The sequence below is a fragment of the Phyllostomus hastatus genome, unplaced genomic scaffold (assembly GCF_019186645.2).
Source record: "Phyllostomus hastatus isolate PE091 unplaced genomic scaffold, TTU_PhHast_1.1 phas_contig_210, whole genome shotgun sequence".
Lineage (NCBI taxonomy): Eukaryota > Metazoa > Chordata > Mammalia > Chiroptera > Phyllostomidae > Phyllostomus > Phyllostomus hastatus.
In genome coordinates, this window is record NW_025333737.1 from 26,748,141 (window position 1) to 26,774,035 (window position 25,895).

Consider the following 25,895-nt stretch of genomic DNA (forward strand, 5'->3'; position numbering starts at 1 on the left):
CTGCGGGTTCCAGGACCCCCACTGGGACTGGTGCTCTTCCAAGGTCCTGACCCCATCCTCCAGACCTTCCCTAATGACATCAACAACCAAGACTTGGCAGAAATCAGTGGCCCTAATGACAGCACGAACTACGAGACTACCTGATCCCCGGGCCTGTAATGCCTAGCCTACAGCAACTCACTGACTAATGCAATTTTTTATTAAAAAGGGAGAAACAAAGGGAAAAGGAACATTTGCTTTTCTATCAAATTCTATTTGTTCCATTTCCCCCTCCACTCTCCCAACCTCTGCTCTCTGATATAAGCAGTCCAAAATGTCTGTCTGCTGAGGACTAACTCCTGGTCCCTCTTTCTGTTTGGTTGGCTCAGCTTCTACACCGCTTCCTTGTTCCAAGTTGGAGGAAGAAAACCTAATCCTGAGAAATGAGAAGTGAAATATATAATTAAAAGGTAACCAGTGAGCCCTGACTGCTGTGACTCAGTGGGTTGGGCACCCTCCTGCAAACCCAAACCACCGGTTCGATTCCCAGTCAGGGCACATGCCTGGGTTGCAAGCCAGGTCCCTAGTTGTGGACCAAGAGAAGCAACCAATTGATGTTTCTCTCCCTCTCTCTCTAAAAAATAGATAGGTAAAATCTTTTTAATAAAAATAAAAAGTAACCAATGCTACAGATAGAAACCAACAGACGACATTCCCTCCTCTTTATTTGTAGCTCCTTCATACAATTCTAACTCCTGAATACCAGAGTAGCTCTTTCCAACTGGTATGAATCAAGGATTTTTAAAGCTTTCGTTACCTGACTATTTAGCAGGGGCACTGACCTCTCTCCCTTAGATTGTCAAATAAAAAACGGACAGCAGCCAACCCAACAATTGCCGTCCTGTGTCAGTGAATCAAAACCACACCTATCTTTTTGTTGTCGGATGGGAAAAAAATACTTGCTGGTGTGCCATAGAATTTCACCAGTTTACACGTACCACGAAATGCAAGGGGTTGAAAAATCACAGCCCTATGGTCATTTCTACATTTTGAATTACCTACTTACTAACTTTACACCTACTTAACAATTCTTAATAATTTTTGTTAAATTCAATGTATGCTAAATAACTGGTTTCTGTCCCCTCACTGGACCAAGTAGCAAGAAAGAACAGTGGCAAAGAGTTGACACACATTTAGTTATGTTAAAATTCATCCATTTTTAAAGATACTTAAACAAAAACTTGTTCCTCAGAAAACAGGCAAACTCAGCTTTGCCCTGACTTTAGGTTTTAAGTGGCTCGTAACTCAGCCTCTGTCTTTTAACACCTGAAGGCACCAATCCAACCTCTAGCCAATTGACCTCCGAACGCTTACCAGCAGGTGCAGTCGCTGTGCTCACCTGACCTCCACCCATACAGCCCACGGACAGAACGTCTCTCCTCTCACCCACCACTTAGGGGAGGGCTGCACCACCAGGCCCTGGGGCACACATGTTACCCCCCCAACCTCACCCATACGGCCTCCAACCTTAGGGGCTCTGTGAGTTCGAGAGCCCCAAGGTTGGGCACCAGAGTTGTCAAGCTCATGCGTGTGTAACAAGGCCAAGGCCAAGGCCAAGGCCTGACTAATTTTGACCAGTGAAGATGCAAAGAGTCGCTTTTAGACTCACAGTTTATTACTTACAGAGACGGTAAAAAGAATGTATTCCAGTAAACCTACAGCTGAAACGAAATGAGTTTCCACCTTGTCTCACAAGCACCAGTGAAGGTTTCTCTGGTGGAGAGATGTTGGTTAGCTGTGCTATTAAAGGTATAGGTTCTGGAATCAAATGTCTGGGACTTTAGTAACAACCTCTCTGATCTTCAGTGTCTTCATCTATAAAATGGGAGCCATATTCATTCTCGGATTATTGAGGGTTAAATAACCCATCACGTAAAGCCTTTAATGACATACAGGTGTGTGAGAAGCACATTTATCTCGAGAAATATTGGCCGTTAGCAAAATTTCCAGTTTTATTCCTATGTTTAAACCACTTACTGTATTTTGCTGTGTATAATGCCCACTTTTTTCTCAAAATTTTATTTATTTTTAGAGAGGGGAGGGAGAAAGAGAGAAACATCAATGTGCAGTTGCTAGGGGCCATGGCCTGCAACCCAGGCATGTGCCCTGACTGGGAATCAAACCTGCGATGCTTTGGTTCGCAGCCTGCGCTCAATCCACTGAGCTACGCCAGCCAGGGCTTAATGCCCACTTTTTTGCCCAAATTTCTGAGGGAAAAATCAAGACGAGCATTATACATGGGTAGTACTAATTCTGTACCTATATAAATGTTTCTAATTCTTTTATTCTTGGCTATGTGTTAAAAGTGTAACTCTAGAAAGCAATAATGATACCCATATGCAAATACCCTGAATACAATAATCATTTTTGTTTCTAAATGGAAATTTTAAAAAAACTGAATTAAAATGAAAGGTTTTTTCCCCCTGAAAGTTTGGGACAAAAATGTGGGTGTGCAATTATACACAGGAGTGCAATATATGCAAAGCAAAATACAGTAATTATTTTCTAAACAAAGCAGAGAACAAATAAATACTCACCTCCTACACAAAGCTTCCACCAGCACTCAAAAATCATGTCCCAACTTACCAGTACATCCAATTGTTTGGAGAGGCGTATTTATTTTACTTTTTTTTTTTTTAAGATTTTATTTATTTGCCCTGGCTGGCGTAGCTCAGTGGATTGAGCGTGGGCTGGGAACCAAAGTGTCCCAGGTTCGATTCCCAGCCGGGGTACATTCCTGGGTTGCAGGCCAAAACCCCCAGCAACCGCACATTTATGTTTCTCTCTCTCTCTATCTCCCTCCCTTCCCTCTCTAAAATAAATAAATAAAATCTTAAAAAAAATTTTTTTTATTTATTTTCAGAGATGTTAAGGAAAGGAGAAAGAGAGGAGAAACATCAATGTGTGGTTGCCTCTCGTGTGCCCCCTACTGGGGACCTGACCAGCAACCCAGGCAGGTGCCCAGACTGGGAATCGAACCGGCAACCCTTTGGTTCACAGGCCTGTGCTCAATCCACTGGGCTACAACCAGCCAGGGTTTGATGAGGTATATTTAACAGCAACACCAAATTTAGCCTAATGACCTGAACCCATCCAGATTCACTTTTTAACTTTTTTTTTTTTAAACAAGATTGGGTTGGGGGGCGGGGAGAGAGAGGATGCAGGAGAGGGTGGGAAGAAGGAAAGGCATGATGCTCCTGTAACAACACTAGGAGGAAACTCCCTTCTGTCCCCTGTGGAAGTTAAGATTTCGCTGTCCGCTCAGCAGCCAGGGCAACTGTAAAACCTAAGAGAAGGGGAGGGGCAACTCTTGGTGTGTTCCTCGCACGGCGGACCTCAGAACACCAGAACTGGTACCATGTGCCTCTCTTCACCCAACAGATAGTCCAGATCATCCCTGTCGGCGAGGCGTGGGCCAGTCTGCTCTGCCACTTTTCAGGACGGATCAGGACGGACCAAGTATCAGGAGAGTCAGGTCCTACCACCCAAGGGTGTCCCTCCACCAACCCGGCCTTCAGAGAGGAGACATTCAGGAGAAGGCAGCGACACAACACATGGTGACCTAGTTCTCTTTCCAGGAAACAACAAACAAAAACGCCTAGAAGCTGTTTGCACAGTTTTTCTCAGTGTAGGTTTCAGGAAGAACGGCAAGACACTCTCGTTATTATATTTCCAGGCCAACCGCGACGGCTCTGCGCGGTGATTTCCAACGTCTTCTTCAGCGGAGGCCTTATTCTAACGTTCGGAGAACATTGAGAGCTAGACACCCCTCAGAAGCCGCCGCTCTGCGGAGCATGGAAGCAGAATGCCTACCTACTTTGGACCTGAGTGACTCTGGACCCTGGACACCAGGTCTCTCCCCTTGAAGGTCTCGGCAGCTCAGCTCCCCAACCCAGAAAGCCCTCCTCTGAGACACAGACACACGCAGCTTTCAATATAAAGTTTCCTTTTATTTGGAAATTGAAACAGTGGAATGAAGTGGTTTGTGGCTGACACTGGAGTGCTCATCCAGCAAAAGAACAAACTCCAAAAGTCTGAGCCAGCTGCCCCACCTCCCCCGGACAAAGTCAAGGCCAGATTCAAGGGCGGGAGAATGGGTACAATCAAAATCCAGGTGGTGATGGCCGGCAAATTTCCAGCAAAGTACAATTTCCAAAGCGGCCACATTTACAGAACAGGGTTGCACAGTCACAGGCGTGAGCCCCCCACTCCCGCCAGCGCCCACCCGCGATGCGCATTCACCACAATACATTGTTTACTGTCCTGAGTAAGAGGCGTGTCTTAGGTACCCATTCACTTCGCCTCAGGGGAGGGGGCTCTTCTCTGGGGCCAAGATCAAGACGCTGGAGACAGGGGAGAATCCACATGGTGGCGGCACACGTTTACTTGTGTTGCTAACTCATCACCTGCTGAAATTCATCTTACCTTTGCATTGCAGTGGGTTACAGAAACTTTACACAGAAATGTTACAAGCAACCCCCCCAACCCCTACAGGGGGAAATGGTGAATCACGACATTAAGCACCCCAACACACACAAAGCCTTAGCTCTTGCTGGGGATGACCGGAAATCACCTGGCTGGGGAAGGGGTGGGGAAGGGGGGAAGGTGAGCAGCACAGGTAGGACTCATGAGCAGGAATGGGGTGCGAGGGCAGGGGCCAGCCAGGGGCCAGCCGCGGAAGTGGTACCTGTTAGACTAGCGCATCATCTTCATCGCCAAAGAGTGAAACTCATTCATGGGGGGAAAAGAAAAAGTCCGGGAAATTAAAATAATCCAGCAGTCACTGGAAAATGTCTCCCTCTTTAAAAAAAAAAAAAAAACAACAACAAATTTTTTTTTTGGCTTTTAAAATTTTTTGGAAAGTATTTTTAAGGTAATATTTTTTTTCCTTTGGAAAAAGAAATCTTCTTTCCCCCCCCTAACCTAAGCAAGTGGAGTTGCCACTACCTAACTCATCTCTATTGTCTTGCTAAGAGGTAGATAAAACAAAAGTGAAATGGGGCTTCTATGAGGAGGTCCATTAGAGGGTGGGGAGGGCTGGGACGGCCCAGCGGACTCCCCAGACTACAAAGACGCCTGAGCCACCAGAGGACCCTGGCCCTCAGGCTCTCAGGACAAAGGCTCCTGCTCCACCTCTTCCTTCCAGAGCCCACCGTCTCCGTGGAGACTGGGAGGGGGATGCCGTGGGGGCGGAGCATCTCACAGAAACCCTGTTGAAGAGGTCTTAGCTCTGGCTTCCCCAGGCCCCCTGGCTCTGGGGCGGAGTGGTGGGTTCCAGCCAGCCCCCTCCGGTGGGAGAGGAGGCAACTCCTCTCCTCCCCCTCCGGGCCAACCAACAAAGATATAGCAGGTGAGAGGGACAAGCTGGAGGCAAAGCGGTGAAAACGGGGGACCCCAGGGCAAAGAAGGCAGGAAGTGGGGAACCGATGGCCAGCCCCACCTCAACTCAACAGACAGGAGTCGGGGGACACTGGAGGCCCCCTTGTTCCTCAAGGACAAACCTTTTGTGGGACAAGCCTCAACTCACTCCTCTCGGCTGGGATTCCTACCCTCCGCACCAGGCCCTGCCCTCGGCTCCAACCTTACTGTAAGGACTGAGGTAGTTAATCCACTCGTACTCGTGGCCCCCATCACCTGTAGTTACTTGAACACACGCTCCCAAGGAGCTCCTGCTATCTCCGAAAAGAATCTTCTTTCCTTTTGCCTTGTCAGTCCGGATTCAACCACAGACCAAGTCACCAGACCCGGTGCCAACAGACCTCGCCCCCGAGGAGGGCAGAGCATCAGGGCCGGGGCTCTGGCCCGCACCCTACACATCCACCTTCGGTCGCGAGGCCTCCTGCCTGCCCTGAGCCCCCCAGGGAAGCCTTACGCATCCAAAGGGCAGAAACTGAAGTTTTCGGCTGGTGTTGCTCTACGTCTGAATACAAGAGAAATGTTCTGCATCTAAATCAAGCGTTTGGAAGGGAAATGGCTTTCTGTCCCCTGGCACGGAGGGTTGTTCTTCCAACCTCCTGCAATCGCGGCGTCAGGCCGTGCCGCTCTCCTCTCCACCGGGGCTCGCCGGACAGGCCAGACAGCTGCACGGCGGGAGGCGCCAAAGCCACTAGGGTCTCCCTGTGAGCACCTTTGGGGGCAGGGAGAGAAGGAAGGAGGCGACGCCCCCCCACCCCTGGAGGAAAGGAGGAAGGGGGTGACCAGGCGGTCCCTCTGGGGCTCTGTGAGGTAGTTACTTAGCACCGCCAGTTCCCAGTTTGGCAGAGGGTATGTCTGGAGTGGGAGGAGGGGAAGGCACCCTTGAGAGCTAACTGAGGCCCCTCCTCACTGCCAGTCTGCCAGGCCTGAAGGGAACCCGGGTGCCGTCTCTGCAGTGGGGGCAGGGGACAGGGAGCAGTCCCGTGTGGAGGAGCTCCGACCTTCCCCTCCACCCCCAAAGTGCGACCAGGGGCCACGGGACCCCCTTCTCAGCTCCCCACCCCTTGGCACACGCGGCCCCCACACCCCCGGAGCCTCAGAAAGGAAGGGTCCTGTCTCTAGCTCTGTCTCCAGGAGCCCTCTCCCTTTCAGACAGCCCAGGTCCACGTGGAAAGATGGCTATTGCTTGGATTCAGAAACGGCCTCTCTCAGCCCGTCTGTCTTTGGCACAGAGGGAAACGGACACAAAGAACCACCTGGAGTGTCCCACGCGGTGTTCTCTTGAGTTTTACGCTGAGTCCTTCTGCCGACGGTGAGGCCTAACTAAGAATACAGCTCCCGAGTGTCTGCAGAAGGGGGAGCTCAGGGGAAAAGAATGAAGACGGAAGGACTGGGAGGAGGGGAGGACAGGGCACAAGGTGACAAGGCCTCCCTGTCCCCAAGACCACGGCTCCCCACCACCCGGAGCCCTCACAGGAGCCGAGTCCACAGCCCAGACTGCACAAGGCCGCCGCCCCTCGGGGGGGGATTCAAGCCATCGGGGTGTAACCGTCAGATGCAGCTTCCAAGTCAGTTGAGTCAAACCATTTTGGTTTTTGACGTGTTCCACAGATTTAAAAAATATATCCTAAAAGAGATGGTCTTTTCTTAAAAATATATATGCAGCACACACACACACATATATATCTTAGGGCACAGAAGTCACTTTTCTCAGATCATACGAATCTCCCAAGTGCTTTTCACATCAGCTCTGTCATCTCACCAAGGAAGGGGACATGGAGGTGATGCGCAGGAGGGCGAGGAATCGCCCCGAGACCTGGCCTGTGGGTCCAAGGTGGACCCACCAAGACAAGCCCTTTATCCCGCCAAACCTTAGCCACCGAACCACGTTCCTTTTGCTTTCTGGTACACTAACTGTCACGATTTTCCTGCTGGGCAAGTATCAGCGATGCGTGGAGCCGCGTCTAATCCTAGCCAAGGCGGGCACAGTCCCTCGCCACACGTCCAGGTCTCTCCCGGGGGCTGAGCCAGCCCGAGGGGGACGGCCTGGGCCGAGGGGGCGACGGGAACGGGACCCCAAGCACACCGAGCACTGCGACAACCGCGTTGTGGGTACTGCGGGGTTTCCTCTTTCCTGACGGGGGTTTGAACCAGGTATCAAAGCATGCTTGCTGCTGGAACTTCACCTTAAATCACTAAATGGCCGATGTCTGAAAGTTATCTGCTTCATTTTGGGATTAAGCCTGTAGAGCCAGAGACGGAAGCCGGAAGACCCTTTCCTGTGGTTAGGGCGGGTGGGAAGCGTCAGTATCACTGGCCTGGTGTTACCCCTAAACGCTTCCCTGCTTCCTCCTCTCCGTAGAGTGCAGTCCTGGGGGCTATTAAGGACTGTCACAGCGAGACCGTGGGCGAGACATGAATGAGGGACGGACCTGCCCCCATCCCATCCCCATATCCCCTGCCCCTGGCTGGCCACCCACCACCCCAAAACCAAGCATCCCCCCCTAAGGCTGGGTCCACCGCCAGATCAACAGAGACCGGGCGGCGGAGAGCGACAGGAGGGGCAGAAGTAAGGACAGAGAACGGAAAGCGTGGCGATGGCAGACCAGGCAGACCTCTCGGAGGTTCGGGGGTGGCTTTGTCTCTTCCACCAACAGAATCTTGGCTCCCGTGTTTTAGACGGAGAAATATAAATTTTTAACGGGTATTCTTTTTTTTTTTACTTTTATTTCTCTCCTCGATAAAACGGAGGCAATATTTTATTAGAGTATCTCCACAGTACCGCTGGTGGGAAAGACCGGCTGGGACGCGCCCTTCAGCCAGAGCCGGAGAGGGGACGCCACACACTGGCTGTGCCTCTGGGGGTTCCGGGAGAGGCTGGAGCCGGAGCCCGGAGCCCGGAGCCTGGCCCTGGGCCCCCCGACTCGGCCTGCCCCAGCCCCAGCCCCGGCCCCAGCCCCTCCCGCAGAGACAGCCCCGCTGCCTTTCCCACAGGGCCTGTGCCCCAGACAGTTCCTGAAGGCTTACACTGGCTCATGTTGTAAGAGATTAAGAAATTATGAAACATAACTTTCTCATTTTTTTCTTTTCATTAAAAAAATAAAATATTCAAGACTATCAGCTTCTCTTTTGCTTTGCTTTTCTCTTTTATATAAAATATCAGCAAGCCGCCAAGGGAAAGAAAAAAGAAAAGGTTAAAAAAAGGTGGGGGGGGGGGGACAAAAAGGAAAGTTAATTGCTGAGGTAACTTCATACCTTGAGGTAGTTTACTTGCGCACAGCGTTACCTGACTCCGCCCACGTGTCAAGGTTGTCTCATTGTTACCGTCGTTGCCATGTCGGGAGGAGGGGGCCCCACGCGTGGGCTTCCCCGCACGCGCAGAGGCCTCCCCGCCTCCCCAGCTCGCTCTCGGTCGCACGGTCCGGGGTCGCTGAAGTGCACCACCTGGCTAGTCCGCACTGACAGCGCGCGGGGGAGGCCTGGCCTCAGGGCACTGGTGGCCGCTGTCTCCCACGGGGGCTGGGCCTCCACCAGGGTCTTACTGCGGCTGGCAAATTAATAAATTAAGCGTATTTACCCCTTTGTACGTAACACGTTGCTGGTATTTTGAATTCTGTTTTTCTCAGGCACCCTTTTCATCACGCCAATGATGCAGAGGCAGGAGCCGTCAGTTAAATGTGCCTCTAAGATACAAACAGAAGCAAATACTCTCCAATGTATTGAGTCTTCGTAATATATGCCAGATGATGAACTTTAGCTTTATTGGGAGCTCAGGGTTGGGTTCCACACCCCACCACCACCAGAAGAACAGTGCCGTGGCGGGGGGAGGGGGGAGTGCCCCACAACCCCTGCCTCGGGGAACCAGCCCTCAGGGGAGCCTGTGGGCCAGGGCGAGGGCACAGTGGCAGCCTTTGGGGCCACTCCGGTCCTCCACGGAACTGCGACTTTATCAAGGGGAGAAACGTCCCCTTCCCAGTGCTCACATCCGATCATTAAAATAGACTTTAAAAAAATATAAAATCTGCCTGAGAATGATGGGAATCAGGGACAGTGCAGCGGTCGGCCCATCCCGCTGAGCGCTCAGTACCACCCACGTGCGCCCGGACGTGACATGGGACCTCCACGGCGGGAGGGACATGACGGGGCGGGGGTCTCGGCGGGGAAGCCCCTGCAGAGGGGGGAACTTTGAATTGTGCCAATTTTCCGAGACGGTAGTCTGGAATGGATCAGCCACAAGGGCACTCCTTTTAAACGTGGATTACTATATTTGAATCATCTTTCTCCCCACCCCCACCCCACCTCTTTATTCCTCGCTGTTCCTGGTGGTTGGAGAGGGAGGGACCGGAATTAAAACTACAAATGCTGACGTGTCTTCTCCCTTCGAGTCAACAACGTAAGCTCAGCGATGCATCTGTTCCCACTCTTTCTGGTAGCAGTCACGATAAGACAGTTAGTGTGGATACAGGAAGAGGTTATGTCAGGGCATGAGAATGGAGGTATTTTAATCAATAAACCGAGCGGGAAAAGGCTGGAAGGATTTTAGGGTCAAAGAGCAAAACCATTCTTTGAGGTTGATTAAAACACCCCTCTGCATGTTTTAAAAACCTGAAGGAAATTTTATTTCTCTTCCCAGTGGGATCTTGCCCACCCTCTTGGTGGGAAATGAAGAACTTACTTAGAACAATCCACGTTTAAAAGCACCCTGAGCTAGAATTTCCACGGTGACACCCTGAGGGGCGGGCAGCGCCGGGCCGATCGGGTGGGGGTTCGGGGCAGAGAGATCAGGGTTCCTCACTGGAACGTCTTTCTCAAACAAGTGGGCAAACCTGATCTACGTCCCAGCCCACGTGCCCCTGATTCCCACTCATTCTCAGGCCTGCTGGGGAGAAGGCGCCCTCGGTTTCAGCCCGTCGTCCTCGAGTCGATGTCGGGGCAGGGGCGGGTCACTTCCTCCGCGCCTGGGCCTGGTTACTCTGTCCCTTTTGGTGCAGCTGTTTAACTTGGGCCAGGATGTCTCGGATCTTCCTCTGAGCCATCTGCAGAAAGAGCAGACACGGAGGAGGGAGTGGGGATCTCCAAGGGTAAGGGAGGGGACAGCCTTATACAGGGAGACAGGTGCTAGGGACCCGGACGCCGGCAGCCAAGGGGACACACGGGACTTAGAAGAAAGAGGAGGAAGACTGAGTATGACCGTGACCTACGTTTCTCCGCCTCCGAGTGGACCCCGAACACCACTGCGTGACATACCGAGAGGGCTAGGGGCGGGATCTAGAATTTGGTCAGAACTTAGAACTCTACAAAGTTGTCACTTTACTAAACCCCCAATGGACCTCCTGGGATTCCCAGAGCCCAGGTTGATCAAAGGCTCATCGACCAAAAGCCCTCGTCACAAACCGCAGCCCCACTCCACACGTGAGCGCCCCCCCAGGAGAGCAGGTGAAATGCCAGACACCGACCACCGTGGAAATGGGCCAGGTGCCAAAGGGTCAGTCGTTTTACTCTTTCCTTCTTAGGGAAAAGCTTTTTCCCTAAGAACAAAGTTTTACAAGGAAAATGCACTGCAAAATGCAATTCACTTCACAGAAATGTCCCAGAACGTCTCTTTTCCATGAACAAGACTGGGTGATAAAATTACCTATTTCCTTATCCAGGAAAAAAAAAAAAGGAAGGTCTACAGTTAAGTAACAGGAAAGGCCACTAACAGAGAGCGCGCAACACCCCGCTCTCCCTGGGAGTCTCGGGGGGAGTGACTCCTGCGCCCGGAAGAAGGAGCCGGCCGGACACAGGAAGCGTCCCCGGGGCTCGCCAGGTCCCGCTGGTCAGCCTCTGCCGCCCTGCTGCTCTGACCCCTGGGCTCCCGCCCCCCTCCTGGGATGGGGACTGCCCTGGGTACCTGGCTGGCATAGAAGTGCCCGATGATCTTAACGATGACCTGGTCGTTCTCATCGGGGGTCTGGTCTCTCGGCACCACCACCTCGGCTGCTGTCAAATTCTGCAACTCGTTCACCTGCAGGCAGGGTGGGCGGAGGAGCACAAGCTGCCGTTAAGAAAGCGTGGGTGGGCTTAGAGGGAGGGGCAAGAGGCTGGTGACTAGCTGGGGGGGGCCGGGGGGAGGAAACTGGGAGTCAGAAGCTGAGTTTGGGGAGCAGGATCAAGGAGATGGACAAATTGGAAGTCTTGAGGGTGGGCGACGCGGGCCAGAGCAGAGCCACCGGGTTTGGGCGCCAAGGTCCAAAACTTTCCAAGTGGCCCGCACAGCTCACCGTTTTGCCACCTTTGCCAATAACCCGGCCAGCTGCTGACGCTGGTACCCGGATATGGGTTTCCAGCTTTACTTCCTCCTTGGGACCAAAGAAATTCTCCTCCTTGAGTTTCCCGTAAATTCTTCCCTGAGCCTGAGAAGAGGAGGTCACCGTTAATCATCGGGCCACACCTACAGGACAAAACACGACGCGCAGCCCCCAAGCTCCCCACCGACCCTGTTCTGGCCCACGAGCCGCCCCCTTCCCTCGAGGGGCATCAACCGTCTAGACCAGGTAATGTGAAAGGTCCACGGCATTGACCCATCAGTGCCCCCCTGGCTTATCTGTACGGGAGAACCTGGGCAGAGTAACCACACGCGTGCTTCCTGGAGGAACGTATTCAGATTGGAAAAACGGGCTATAACCCAGACCTGTGGGAGTCTGGGAAAACTGTATCTATTTGAACAAGGCAGTGGCTAGCAGTTCAGGTCCCAGCGGCAGCCGAGCGGGCCGCTCAGAGAACGGGCTACTGGTCACTCGACGCTGCCTGGAGAACTGTCTCCGCTCTCCATCCTCGTCAGGCTACGGTAACCATCACCTCTCTGGCTGTCTGACCAGAGGCTTGAGAACCCAGGGATATAGCAGAGACACAAAGGCCAGAAGGGAATCGGGCATCGAAGGCCTTCCTTAGTAACTGAGGCAGAGCACCGGGAAGAAGCCCCGGACTTCCTTCTCTCCCCCGTGCCTGCCGACCCCCCAGAAGTCAGTCACGTGGGAGGTGGCAGTCAACAGGCATGAGGTCCGTGGCCAGTGTGAAAGCAGCCCCCCAGCCCCACATCCTGCAGGGAAGCTTAAACATTGGATGCAGGTTTGCACCAACCCCCGCCCCCCCACCCCGAATCAATTCCAACGCGTCCAGCTTAGAAAAAACCACAAAGATCAGAACCTTGAATTGGGCCTCTGGGGGTCCAGTGATAATGACCATACGAACTTTGGAGTCTGGAGTTTCAGGAGGAGCAATCTGGAAAGCAAAGGCTGGTCACGGGGGCGCCCTTCTGCACCGCTCCAGGCCTCGCACCCCCGCCCCACTCCCACCACCCGCTTCTCAGGACACGGGAGGGCAGGGAGAAGACCCCAAACCCCAAGGTCGTTGCCCCTGCACCAAAACTGATTCGAAGGTCTGAGTGGGTTTGCTTCAGTGACATTATCTAAGCAGGGCCCCCACCCACTGTCCTGGGGGGCGGGGGTCCCACTGAGGTCTTGCCAAGCAGAGGGCACGGAGGAGACGGCCAATGAAGGGAGGGCAGCAACCGCACTTCCCCGGGGAGCAATGACAGCTCTTCAGCAAAACCGGAAGATCACCGAAACAAGTGGATTTAGACTTGGAAATTCAATGGCACTGCTGTTTCCCAGAGCCAGGTCTCCCTCCTCTCTCTACGGGCCGGGCCAGGGAAGGCAAATAAAGATGCCGCTAGCGTTTACTGAGCCGTCACTGCCCACCAGACACCGACTGAGCCAGGGGCTGCAGCGGTACTCTAACATCTGCTATACTGATGAGGAAACTGAGGCTCAGGACCCATAGCCTCGGAACGGGGACTTGAACGCATGTCAGCATTCGACAGAAGCTAACCTCTTTCTCCAGGCTACAATACTGCCACCCCCCGCCTAGCCTGTCTGCAGAGACCCCAGCTTTGTCCCGTGCGAAGGATTTCTGCCATTCCGTTCCATGGGCCAAAGGCCCCAACACCAGCCCGACGGGGCGCCCGGGGGCAGAGGCGGAGGGTGGTGGGAGCACAGCGCTCCCAGTCAGGGACCCGGAGGAGCACAGGGCAGATCACCTTGATGGAGGCGCTGGCAAAGCGGGAGAGCTGCTTGATGTGCTGCCCCTTCTTGCCGATGATGGCGCCCACCGCCTGGGCAGGGATGAACACCTGCACCATCTCCTGCTCTGGAGCCTGCTGCCGAGACAAGGCACGTCATCACCGCGGGCCCAGCGCCACGGCCCGGAGCCCCTCCACACCCCTGCCATGCATCCTTGGGGAGAAAGGGGCGCAGGCACCCAGCGGCCAACCTGGGCTACATCTTCTTGAGCTCTCCCTATGCCCAGCAGGGATAAAGGGAAGAAGCTGGGCAAGAGGAAGAGGAGGAGAAAAGAGGAAGAGTGCTGCCAGCATCCGAGACTGCCCTCCACGGAGTCGAGGTTCTCAAGTGTCACCAAGGGCTGGGAACAATGTAAGAGGAGCAGCCTCAGACCCCCTTCCCCCTCCCCGCAAATCCCCAGGCAGGGGGGCCGTAGCCAGGCCCGTTGGCACCTACCATGAAGGAGCTGTAGGGCGCAGCTCCGGTGACGCTGCTGGGAGGTGGCGGGACTGCACTGGACGAGGCTGGGAAAAGACCCACGGCGGCCAAGTTCAGGCCGGGGATGAGATGAGACTGCAGCTGGGGAGTGAAGGGGAGGGTCAGCTCCTTCTGACGGGCCCTGGTGGTCCCCAGAGTGCGGGCCTGGCTGAACCGAGAGGGCAAGCACCCCCAGAGAGAGCAGGCCAAAAACAGAAGAACTACATGCATTTACACAAACACCCTCCCGCCATCTGTTCTTCCCATATATGTATATACTTAGGGTGCGCCGTTGTAAGTGACACGGCGTGCTCACTGGACTGAGACCTAGCAACGCCAACCGGAAGAGCCAACTGGCTCTTCTGTCAGAGGTCCATCCTCTGGCCCTGACCAGTGTGGTTCGGTTGGGTGTCATCCTGCAAAGTGAAAGGTCGCCCGCACGATCCCTGGTCAGGGCACATGCGAGAAGCAACCGATCGACATTTCCCTCTCACATAAATGTGTCTCTCTCTTTCTCCCTCCTTTATCCTCTCTAAAAATAAATAAATAAATAAGTGTCCCAGGTTCGATTCCCAGTCAGGGCACGTGCCTGGGTTTGCAGGCCACGGCCCCCAGCAACCGCACATTGATGTTTCTTTCTCTCCTTCTCCCTCCCTTTCCTCTCTAAAAATAAATAAATAAAATCTTGGAATAAGTAAATAAATAAATGAAATCTAAAATAAAGAAAAAGGGAAAAAATGAAGCCCAGCCCCGGCTCACTCCGAGGCAGAGGACAAGCTCACAGCTGTGTATTGCAGCATGCCTGCGTGAGTGAGGAGCGGCAGAGACAGGTCTCTGCGTGAGTTCTCTTGTAGGACTCGCCTTTTTGGTTACCTACCCTACACCCGTGCCCGCCTTTGAAAATCAGATGGAAGTGATGGACCGTCTACCCACTAACACACACACACGCGTGCACACACACACACACACTTCACACATAATTATAGGATGCTCACAGACCTCAAAGCCCAAGAGTAAAACTCCCACCCCAAGAAGCAAACGAAGAACCCCTACAAATTAAATTTAAAGGCCTTTTCTTCTGTTGAATCGAGGTCCAAAAGCCCAGCGCTCCAAGGCCACACAGTGCTTGGCACGCCCACCCGCAGGGGTGGCCCGCGAAGCTGCAGCCGGGGCCCGGGGAAGGGCAGGCAGGTGCCTGGCACTCACACTCATGGCAGCCACGTCATTCTCATAGGCCTCCCGAACTTTCTTCATGATCTCCTGCTCAGCCCTGCAGCAGTTCTCGATGGCCCCCTTCACGGTGATGGTCCTCTCGGGGTTATAGAGGGTGAGGTCCTGCAGCCTGGGGTGGGGAGGCGGGGGCAGAGCGGCGTCACCCTTCCATTCACAGGACAGGCCCCGGCCCTGGCTGGGGCCAAGTCCAGGCTCTGCTCCATTTCTGCAAGCTGTTCAACTTCTGCCCAACAGCTCTCTCCCTGTCCTCTGGGTTGTAACCAGGGCAGGGAGAGGTGCAGGGCAAGGAGAACACCCAACTGAAACCCCTCTGAGTGTGAGGAGTCCAGTCACAGGCCGTCCCCCCCGCCACACAATAACAATGCTCCTTTCCCCGGTGGTTCCAGGCCACCCACTTCCTGTGCCGTTCCGGGACGGAGCAGAACCATGCCCACCAGCAAGTCTCTGATGAAATGAAGACGCACGGAGCTCAAAGAGGAAAAGGAGCTTCGCCACCCTCTTAACTTCAGTGCTTCCCAGACAGGCAGGCCACCGCAGGCGCTGTCCTCAGAAAAGGACCTGGCTCTGTCCCCTTTGCACAGCCTGACTCCCATGCTGAAACCCCGAAGCCCTGGCTCCGGGCTGCAGGCTCTCTCCCCAAAGGGCAGAGGCCCGAGGAGGCAGCACCCCGACCTCGGCCCCGATGGAAAGGAATGTTCTCCACGACGTCTTTAATTCTTCGTCAATAGGAAGAAACTGCATCCCACTTAAGGGGCAAGGATTAAGACTCAATAATGGTATACGGCCAGCCCCACACCCCACCCCCCCACCCCCCGCCCAGGCAGCCCACTCCCAAGGAAGGAAACGCTGGGGAGTGCCTTACGAGGAGATGGTGATTTTTGTCTCCGTGTCCTGCTCCACCTTCTTCAGGTTGCGCCCCTCCTTGCCAATGAGACGCCCCACAAAGTTATTATGCGCCAGGATCTTTAGGGGGACCTCGTCGGCCCTTCGAGAGACAGGGAAAGCAGTGAGGGGCAAGAGCTCCTTAACTGGTGGGTCACGTGGAGACTCAGCCACCATGCCACCCCAGTGTGGCCTTCAGGACCAACCACAGGTCAAAATGGTATTCTAGAAAAATGGTGCTAAAATCTGCAGATCAGCGGCTACTTTGTGATAGAGAAAAGTGGTCGTAGGGACGGGCTGCCCAGAGGCACAGAAATGCCTCGGGCAATGGATATGTTCACTATCTTAATCGTGGGGATGGTTTTACAGGTCTGTGCACATAAAAAACCATCCAACTGTGCACTTCAAAGTAGCCACACTAGAATTCTCTGTAGCTATAAAACAAACGAGCTGGCTCAGTATGCGCTCCTGCATGAAACAAAAAGAGCAAACTATAAGACAGTGCATTCACTGTGAGCCTATTTACACTAACACACACGTGCACTCACACACGTGCACTCGGATACACATGCTTCCAAGTGCACAGAATTTCTGGAGGGATAACAGGTGCCCCCACTCCCTTTCTCAGCTTATAACCTTTTGCACAATTCCAATTGTGTCTCCTCTACCTCCCAACTCTCGCTGATAAAGAGTGTGTCGGATTCGGGAAGGTGGTGATCTCCACATTCTGCGAAAAGCCTTACGTTTTGGTGTCCTTGGCCTCCTTATGCATGATCTCCAAGATCATCTTACAGGCGGAGGAGCAGCCCTCAGGGGTCGAGTGGACACTGATGGCCTTCTCTGCAGCACCTGCGTTCTCCTTCCTGTGCACGTCTATCCTGAGGACAAGGACAAGGACCGTCAGTCAGTGGTTGCTGGGGGAACCGGGTCTTTCTCGGGCTCCCCCGACCTCTCCTCAATCGGAGGCACACAGGCTGCTCTTCTTGGATAAGGTCGATCGAAGGCAGAACTGGAGACGGCAGAGGAAAGATGGCATCTATCGTGGGCATGCAGGGCCGGGGACCAACAGCCTGCAGCTCTCACTTGTGTGTTCTCGGCTTCCCCCTTGAAACAAGTACTAAGGGAAGGCGCACGGTCCCAGATTAGGAGTAGCTAACAGAGGATGGATTATGAATCAGGGCATGACGCGCCCTGCTCGTCCCCGGAGTGCACTGGCCAGCTGTAAAGATGACAGAAGAGGGGTGGCTGTGGTGGACGGGGAGATGGGACGGACTTCTCACCCATTATGCTGAGGGCCCGGACTCCGGCCAGGCTGACCAGCCCCCCTCCGCCCCCGACCCCAGTAAGTGGCGCTAAAACCACAGAGCACCAAAGGATGACCGACTGGCCGAGACTAGGTTTGCTGGCTGGGACTTTCTACGAGAAATTCCGGAGCCCTTCTTACTAACAAGGGTACAAGGCCCTGAAACTGCCACCACAGGGTGCACCCGTGCCCACGCCACCTCCGCTCCTGCCGGGAAGCAGGGACTCCTGAATGGAAAAGAAGGAACATGCCCCAGGCAACACTTCCCACTGAGGCCCCTCAGGGTGCTTCCAGTAGGCTCCCACCCCCCAGGGGCACACCACGATTTCCTGGTACCCATCTCAATCCCCGCCCCCTGCAGCTGGGACTCACTTCGATTGGGTCTGCTTTGTGATGTTGCGGATGGTGGCGCCCTCCTTGCCAATGATGGCGCCCACATACTGGGTGGGCACCAGGAGCCGCAGCGGGATGTCCACCTGCTGCTGCTTGGCCGGGGCCCCGGCAGCCACCGGCGAGCCCTGTCGGGGCTGACCCCGAGAGCCAAAGCCCCCGCGGCGCCCGTTCTCGGGACCCTGTGCGATCTGCTCGTCGGGGATATAGGAGACCTTCAAGGCATGGTTCTCCAGCTGGTGGCCATTGAGCTTCATGATGGCTCTGCGGACAGAGAGAGAACCCCCTGGTCGCTGCAGCCCACGCCACTCACACCAAGCGCTCTCCGTGCGCCAAGCATATTCCACGGGGAGACAGCACAGAGCACACCCCAGAAAGGGGCTTACGTGCCTGCCCGCCACTCCCACCTCCACCTCAGAGCACCTTCCAGTCTAAACGGCGTAAAATATCGAAGGGAAAGTAAATTGGTTACTCCCACTAATTTGGGGCCAGCCTTTCAATTTTAGCCAAAACTACCTACTACAAGTCATGTGAGAATCACATGTGCCTCATGATAAATGAATAAACACAATAAATAAAAAGAATTCACAAGATTTGTCTTTGTAACTATTGAGTCTGGCACCTTCTACGTTTAAGGAAACTACATGGAAAAAAAGTTAAGAGCTGGAGACAGAATAGCTCGCTTGCCACATGGAAGCGGGAGTTTTAAGTATATCCAGGGCGTCTGCAAAGCAGATGAATAGCACTGAAGGGAGGGGCCAAGCCCCGTCCACCCCCAGACCTGTCACTGGCCAGCGACGTGAGCAGGGCAGCTACCTGTGAGCAGGGCAGCTACAGGCAGCGGGGGAGTGAGCCCGTGGGGATGCCTCTTTCAAGCCAGGCTAAAAGCCACAGGTTGGCCACCAGGGGCAGTAGTAGCTTCCAGAAAAGTCTGAGCCCAGAAGACGTTTAAAATAAAACGGTATTTGAGGAAGTGGTGGGATTTTGATGTTGAGCCAGAGCTGGAGGAAACAGAAAGGACAGAGGCAGCAGCACGAAGCAAGAAAGCCATCAACAGCAAAATGTAGCAAAAGGCCTATATGACAGGGTCTACAGAGATATAAATGGGTGAATGTGTAACATGTAGTTACTTTGTCAAGACCAACGGGTGGGAAGTGTTCATCGCTCAACCAAAGGGATAAGGGGCTAGAAAGAGTAGGTGTAAGGGGACTGACAGGACCCCAGCAAGCATAAACTGGGCTCCCCACGATCACTGCAGTAAAATGTCTGCCCCACCACATCCCAGTTAACTCATCTTTTTAAAAAGTATATAGCAGTTCCTCCTCGCTATCACTAGGTGGCGTCATCAACACGGCAAAGCCCTGAAGTTCTCAGGCCACTAGAGATCTCCCAGAAGCCAACCTTTCCTCCTACAGAGGATGTCCCACCTTGGGGAGGGGTGCGGGAGGGCGGTGGAGTTCTTTGGGGCCCTCCCTTTGGGGCCATTTGCTCCCAAACCTGTGAGATTCCTGAACCAACAACCCAGCAACAGCCCACAAGGACCCTCTGAGCCCCACTTTCCAGCCTACTCACTGCCTGGTCTGCTCCCGGTTGGAGTAGGTGACGTTCACCACGGCAGTCTCACTCTCCGTGTTCACTGGGGGGGGCAAAACAGAGGCCGGGTTAGAGCAGAGACCCAGAGACCCAGAGACCCAGAGACGCCACCAGTGCATCTGGAGTGCTAAAAGACCGTCCTTACATCTTGTGAAGGTGAACCACCTGGAGCTTCTGAAATACTTGAATGACAAGGCCAAACAGTTCCCCTTCAGACCCTTTTTATCAGAACTCCTAGAAAACTGAAGTTCATCTTCTTGCATTTTCCTTCCTTTGTCTCCCTTTGACGTCCCTTCCCAGCCCCCACGAGCGCTGGGCACTCAAAACCCCGGCAGTGAGACAGCTGGTCGCTCTCGGGAGACAGTTACCCTTGGAAAGTTAAACTAGTTAAAAATCAACGCACACTAAGATTAGCAATTTATAGAAGTAAACATCCCAAGAACTGGTCCTTAAGGATATGGCTGAAGAGATCTGGGCAACACCCAAACCCATTTGAGAGGCCTGTCTTCAAGAACACGGCTATCGAACGCAGGCGATCGAGCGCATGCGCACTATGACCCAGCTAGGCGGGTGACTGCGCGGGGGGAATACTGCGGGGTCTGGGGAAGTGGGGAAGGAGCACAGACGCCTGCAGCTTCTCCAGGGAAAGGATTTCCCGGGGGGATTCCAGACACCTGGGCAGTGGAAATGCACTCGTTTGGGGCGTCCTGCATTCAGGGCACCAGCCGTTAACCCCATCAAACCCCCGCCCCTTCATGAGCGGCCCTTTGATTTTCATTTAATGATCATACATTCTCTCCTACAGGGAGAAGGGGTCGGACATCAGAATTTCAGGCAATCCGGGCACGAATAATTCTCATTTAAAAAAAAAAAGATCTTATTTATTTATTTTTAGAAAAGGAGAGGGAGAGGGAGAAACAGCAACGTATGGTTGCCTCTTGCACACTCCCAACGGGGGACCTGGCCTCAAACCCAGGCATGTGCCCTGACTGGGAATTGAACCGGCAACCCTTTGGTTTGCAGGCGGGCACTCAGTCCACTGAGTCATACCAGCCAGGGCTATACCTCTCATTTTAAACAAATAAAATTAGCCTGCTGTATGTAGCACTGTCCTGTGACTTTGGATCCCCCGGTCCTGCTCAACCCTGGGGTGGAGGACACGGACAAAACCCAAGCCTCTAACCCCACCCCGCCAATACAGAAGGAAGGCACCTGGCCACAAAACCTCAAGCAGGGCACACTCTTAACTCCTCTGGCCTTCATCAGCAGAGCTCTCCCATCTCAGTGGTGAGGAAGATTCTGCAAGAATCGTCTTCTCATTAAGTGGAACCGTAGTGAATGAAACAACTGACGTCGTGGAGCTTAATAAGCCAATTAGAAAGAATACTAAGAAGGAATTTTGTTTAAAAAGCAACATTTGAACAGACTTGAAGACTCTCTTGTCTTGCCCCACAACTTAAAAAGTTTCCCATTCTCCTCTCCAGGGAGCAGGTGCCACCTCCAGATCCGGTGTTAGAGCTCCTGGGTGAACCCTGGACTCCCACGGGGGCTAAGCCCTGCTCAATCTGTGTGTTCAGCAGTAACTCGGCCGTCAGCCTTGGCCGTGAACAGGACTGGGCAGCGGCTACCAGTGAGTCCTGGGGTTTATGACAACGAGAGGCAAGCTGCAGGGTCAGAGCAGGAGAGGACCAGTGTGATAGGTTCGGCCCTTTACCTCCAGGCAGACAGATACTAATCGTTTATGATTTATGGCTTGGCCTTTCCACAAAGAATTCGGAGATGGATATTTAAATCTTGACTAGGTGATTATCTCGGTTTCTCAAAGATCTACAAACTCACCCTGGCTGGCGCTGCTCAGTGGATTGAGCGCGGGCTGCGAACCAAAGCATTGAACCATCGCAGGTTCGATTCCCAGTCAGAACACATGCCTGGGTTGCAGGCCAGGTCCCCAGTGGGGGCCATGTGAGAGGCAACCACACATTGATTCTCTCTCCCTCCCTTCCTCTCTAAAAATAAATAAATAAAATCTTAAAAGATCTACAAACTCAAACTGTATCTTATCTACCTAAGGACCAAGCTCTCCCTTATATCCAGCCTAAATCATTCCATTTGATTTTAGTTCATTTCCTATGAAAATGTGTAACCTTGCCCTGGCTGGCGTAGCTCAGTGGATTGAGCGCAGCCTGCAAACCAAAGTGTCACAGGTTCAATTCCCAGTCGGGGCACATGCCTGGGTTGCAGGCCTTGATCCCCAGCAACCGCACATTGACGTTTCTCTCTCTCTCTCTCTCCCTCCCTTTCCCCCCCTAAAAATAAATAAATAAAATCTTAAAAAAAAAAAAAAAAAGAAAATGTGTAACCTTAAACAATGGAGAAGCCTTAGAAATCATAGCAAATTGTTTATAATCTAGAATTCTTTATCATTTCTGCTGCAGGCCCACTTCTGAAAGACTCTGCCTGCCTGTCGATGCGTAGTACAGTCATAAATCTCCTTTTTTCCTTTGACCAAAGCTATGGAGCGGACAATCGGAGATTCTAACAGCAGCAGACGACCAGCAGGTCGTTGCAGCCAAAAATAAAGACTCGAGATGCTTTCAGAGAAAAAGGGCCGCACACTTACCCAGGATAAACGCACCATTTCCTTCTAAAACCCTGGCAGCTCTAGGAGCATGGTTCCTAGACGTGGTTGACTCTCCCTAGGCGGGTGGGAACCTCCTGACGCGAGCGAGCGGTTCTGTTCAAGTCTCCCACTGAATAGAGGAGAAGCCTGTTCCACGATAAGCAGCTGAGCCAAAGCTGGGACCACATGCCAGGCCCCGAGTCCAGTGTAGCTCCCCCTGCACCACCTTCCGCCTGTCTTCTTTTTGTATGCCAAGGAGACTTGCTCATGGAAAACGAGGGGGAGCAGATCCCCCAAAGTACTCCAACACCCACTCCTCTACCACCGCACCCCGCCACCGCTGCCCACTCTTACCTTGTTCACAGCTCTCTACCGTCCCATACTGGGCGAGCAGGCTGTCCAGGACCTGGGAGCATGGCAGAGGGAGGGAGGTTACTCTGAGCATTCATCCCAGGAACTACCACGAGGCCAGCCCCTGGACACCCCTCATCCCACAGCACTGGGGCCCCGGCAGAGCCTTGAGTGGGCATGGAGCAGCATTGCCTGTTCGGTTTGTCCTCCCTGGGGTACTGATGCTGGTGGTGACCTGCCAGGGTCTCTTTTTACAAGACATATACTTAATAAGCTCAAAGAGGAATTTAAGCGCCTTTTTAGACACAGACCTGGGACAGCTGGGCCCCTAAATCAACTTCTGTCATCAGGAAGTTTGGGGCTCAGGAGCACCCCTCCCACCTCCTTCACTACAGGGACAAAACTCCAAAGGACCAACACAGGTCAAGGAAGAGACCCAACTAACCTCCCCTCAGCATCCCTGGCCGAGCCCCAACCACACCTCCCCGGTCTCCTCTGCCAAACACAGGCTGACTCAGACTCCTGGTCCCCAGTCTCCTCCCTGTCACCAACGCCACTCAGAGTCCCCATATCACTTACTTCCCATCGAAGCTGGGGTGGAATATTTCGGATCTGAATCTTCCGACTCCTGAAATTAGAGCAAACAGGGTTAGCGACAGCTCTGGGCGCTTTAGGGGGCTGTGACCTTGCAATTTTTAAGCCTTGTCCAAGTCTCTTTCCCTACGTCCTCCTCAGCAAAGCCTTCAGAGTCTCAGAGTGATGGACTCTGGGGACAGGGCCTCACTTTCGGAGAGCAAAATTTCTGTCAGTGCTACCAGACAGGAAAACCAAAATCAGACGCCCTAAGCACGAGGGTCACAGAACTCCCTAAATACCCCATCCGCTTTGCCTGTCTCTCTGCTTAGGTTCCTCACCAGAGAAACCAACTCACTGACCACCGACTCCCACCCACTCTTTCCAGGCGCCGGAGATACAAAGCTACGCCAGACACCATTCATTCACCTGATACCTGTTTAATGGGCGCCTACTTCATGGGCTGGACTTTCGTTCTAGATGCTGGGGGCACAGCCACCAACACAACGGGCCAAGCGCCTGGCCTCAAGCTTGCTCGCCGTTCACTGGGGGAGACGTGCGTGTAAGCAGGCGGCAAGGTGGGATGACAGCGCGGCAGTGACGTGCTTCGTGCAGCTGTGAAGCTAAACCTGGGCTCCCCTTACGAGCCCTGATCTTGAAAAGATTATTTAATTCCTTTGAGGCTTTGTTCCCTCCTTTGTAAAACAGGGATAATACCTCCCGAAGGCGGGGCATATAAGGTAATGTTAGGCAATATTATGAAGAGCTTAGCAAAGGGCTTAGAGTAAGTACTCACAGTGTAACAATAGACGAATGTGCGTACAGTGAGGTGGGGGCGACTAGCACACACAGAACCCCGCATTCAGACCAACGTCCCTCCCTCCTCCAAGGTAACTACACTTTCCCCCTCCCGGCTTTCAAACGCCTAACAAGGTACTTTTCCCTGAGGAAGCCTTCAGGTTCAAGGATGACTCGCAGGGAAATTGGTTACTGCCCAAATCAATACCCTAATCCCTAGGCTTAAAACATTTTAATGGACTTATCTGTATCGGTCAATTGTCATTCCAGCCCTTTTCTATTCCCGATCACAAAAAATCTTAGTTCAGGGACGGGGCTCAATGCCCCCTCAAACTCCCCCCCCCCCCGTGGTAGGAAGGAAAACGGGACGAGGAGGCAAGAGAGTCCAGCTCCAGCCCTCAAACTGCCCCCGACCAGGTGTTCATCCGACCGAGTCACTTAAGCGCCAGGCCTCAGTGCCCCTAGGTCCCCGACAGGCTGGGAGAAAGGGGTGCTGAAAACACGGGGGACCAAGGCCAGGGATGCTAAGCTCTGACTATAGATGTTTCCCACTGGCTCTGTCCTGGGCCAGCTCACTTACTTCACCCCTGGGGATCTCAAGTGTCCTCAGCTATGAAAGGGAAGCGAGGGGGCCCCGAAGACCCGTCCAGCTCTGCGGCGCTCAGGGAGGCAAGTCGCCGATGAAACAGTTTAGGACATTGCTTCTGGGGACGAAATCACGCAGGAGGAGAGAAGGGTGAGCGTTGAAGAGAACCAATGTCTACGGCTCTCAGCTTCGGCTGGTCCGCGGACCCCATCTAGGGAGGTCAGGCTCCGGCAGGACGAAAGGGTAAGGATGGAAACAAGCCCCGTTCCAGGTCCGCCGGTGCCACACCAGGTCACCTTCTTTGTACCACTCGCTGGCCAACAGGGAAGCCCGGGCACCTGCCCTTCTGCGGGATTTCCCACGAGACTCGCTTGGGGACCCGGTGGACAGAGAAAATCCAGATCCTCTGGCAGCACAAGGCAAACTGCTGGAGAACTGAGGAAGGAGCTAGTACACCATCGGAAGACCGAGAACGCTGTTCCCAGCTTAACGCCAGTGACAGGGGTCACCCAGGCCCACGACCTCCGCATCAAGGGAACGCTTCAGGACGAAGCACAGGGGAGCGGGGGCTGTCTGCCCGAAGCACCCCGAGCGCAGCAGTTCGGTTTGAATAGCGCTCTTTCATGCTGGCCCCCCGCAGTATCATCTCGGGTCAAAGGTCAAAAATACCCTCTCCCTACTTCGAAGTCCTAGTTTTAGGGGCTTTCTTTCCAGGGTCGGGAGGGGACGGGATGGTGAAATCAAATATCTGCTTGGGATGTTAATCCATACCCTGAAAGCAATGGCAGTCTGGAATGTGTGGAATGTTCCAGGGGGAGGGGGGAGGGCAGGGCCACTCAACCCATGCAGGAACAGACGTCCTGCAGCCCTCCCTCCACCAGCCCCCAGGGCACACACCCAGTCCTCGGGAGCGCCTCGCCTCTGGGGCTGGAAACCTCCTTTCAGCAAAGCCCCCAACCCCAACAGACACAGAGGATATGAAGGCCGCCTGTACTTTAAGCCCTGAGCCTAGTGTTGAAGAAGCGTGATGTTACCTAGTTTATTTCAGGCCCGAAGCACGGGACAGGCAGGGAAGTGCACGCCACAAACACTGCGGCGGGCAAGGGCAGTGTGCGGAGAGAGTCCTGACTGCTTAGGTCTTTGCTCAGCACCTTGGTTTTCTCCTGTGGAAAACGGACAGATAGGGCTTTCCGAAGAGTTAAAGCGGGATGCCTACCATGCCATGGTGCTCAACCCCTGCCCCCAGGCCCGGGAGCGGCAGGCGTCCAGACAAGCACGGGAAGAGGCGGGAAAGCAGGGCTGACAATGAGATGCCCGGAGTGACAGTAAAATAGAGTTCCGCACTGGCGGGGAAACACCACTGCCTGGAGTACCAGCCCCCCCCCACCTCCATGTCAACAAAAGGGACCCGCTCCAGCCCCCAGCTGGTGAGCTTCCACTGGACTTGAGCAGTGCCTTTGCTCTACATAAACAGGGTGCTATATTGAGCCCAGCCTGAACCCCAACATCCGTGGTTCAGAAAAAGCAAGAAAG

At 53.7% G+C, this 25,895-nt stretch overlaps 1 protein-coding gene across 4 annotated transcripts in view; it reads right to left on the reverse strand.

The window, feature by feature from the left end:
- Nucleotides 1-10,092: 10,092 nt before the first annotated feature.
- IGF2BP1 (insulin like growth factor 2 mRNA binding protein 1) overlaps nucleotides 10,093-25,895 on the reverse strand; it is a 36,310-nt gene continuing 20,507 nt past the window's right edge. The window contains exons 1-12 of one of the 4 annotated variants that reach the window (XM_045837031.1): nucleotides 19,838-19,949; nucleotides 19,414-19,477; nucleotides 17,824-18,105; nucleotides 16,892-17,026; nucleotides 16,129-16,251; nucleotides 15,240-15,375; nucleotides 14,013-14,135; nucleotides 13,535-13,654; nucleotides 12,643-12,717; nucleotides 11,718-11,849; nucleotides 11,348-11,461; nucleotides 10,093-10,490 (exon numbers count right to left, since the gene is read on the reverse strand). In XM_045837031.1, coding sequence (XP_045692987.1) covers nucleotides 10,398-10,490; nucleotides 11,348-11,461; nucleotides 11,718-11,849; nucleotides 12,643-12,717; nucleotides 13,535-13,654; nucleotides 14,013-14,135; nucleotides 15,240-15,375; nucleotides 16,129-16,251; nucleotides 16,892-17,026; nucleotides 17,824-18,098 — 1,326 coding nt within the window. In that variant the 5' untranslated portion in view covers nucleotides 18,099-18,105; nucleotides 19,414-19,477; nucleotides 19,838-19,949 and the 3' untranslated portion in view covers nucleotides 10,093-10,397. Of the gene's footprint in view, nucleotides 10,491-11,347; nucleotides 11,462-11,717; nucleotides 11,850-12,642; nucleotides 12,718-13,534; nucleotides 13,655-14,012; nucleotides 14,136-15,239; nucleotides 15,376-16,128; nucleotides 16,252-16,891; nucleotides 17,027-17,823; nucleotides 18,106-19,413; nucleotides 19,478-19,579; nucleotides 19,759-19,837; nucleotides 19,950-22,408; nucleotides 22,461-22,984; nucleotides 23,034-25,895 lie in introns of those variants that run through there. The other 3 variants (XM_045837030.1, XM_045837029.1, XM_045837032.1) reach the window with 3 other exon arrangements.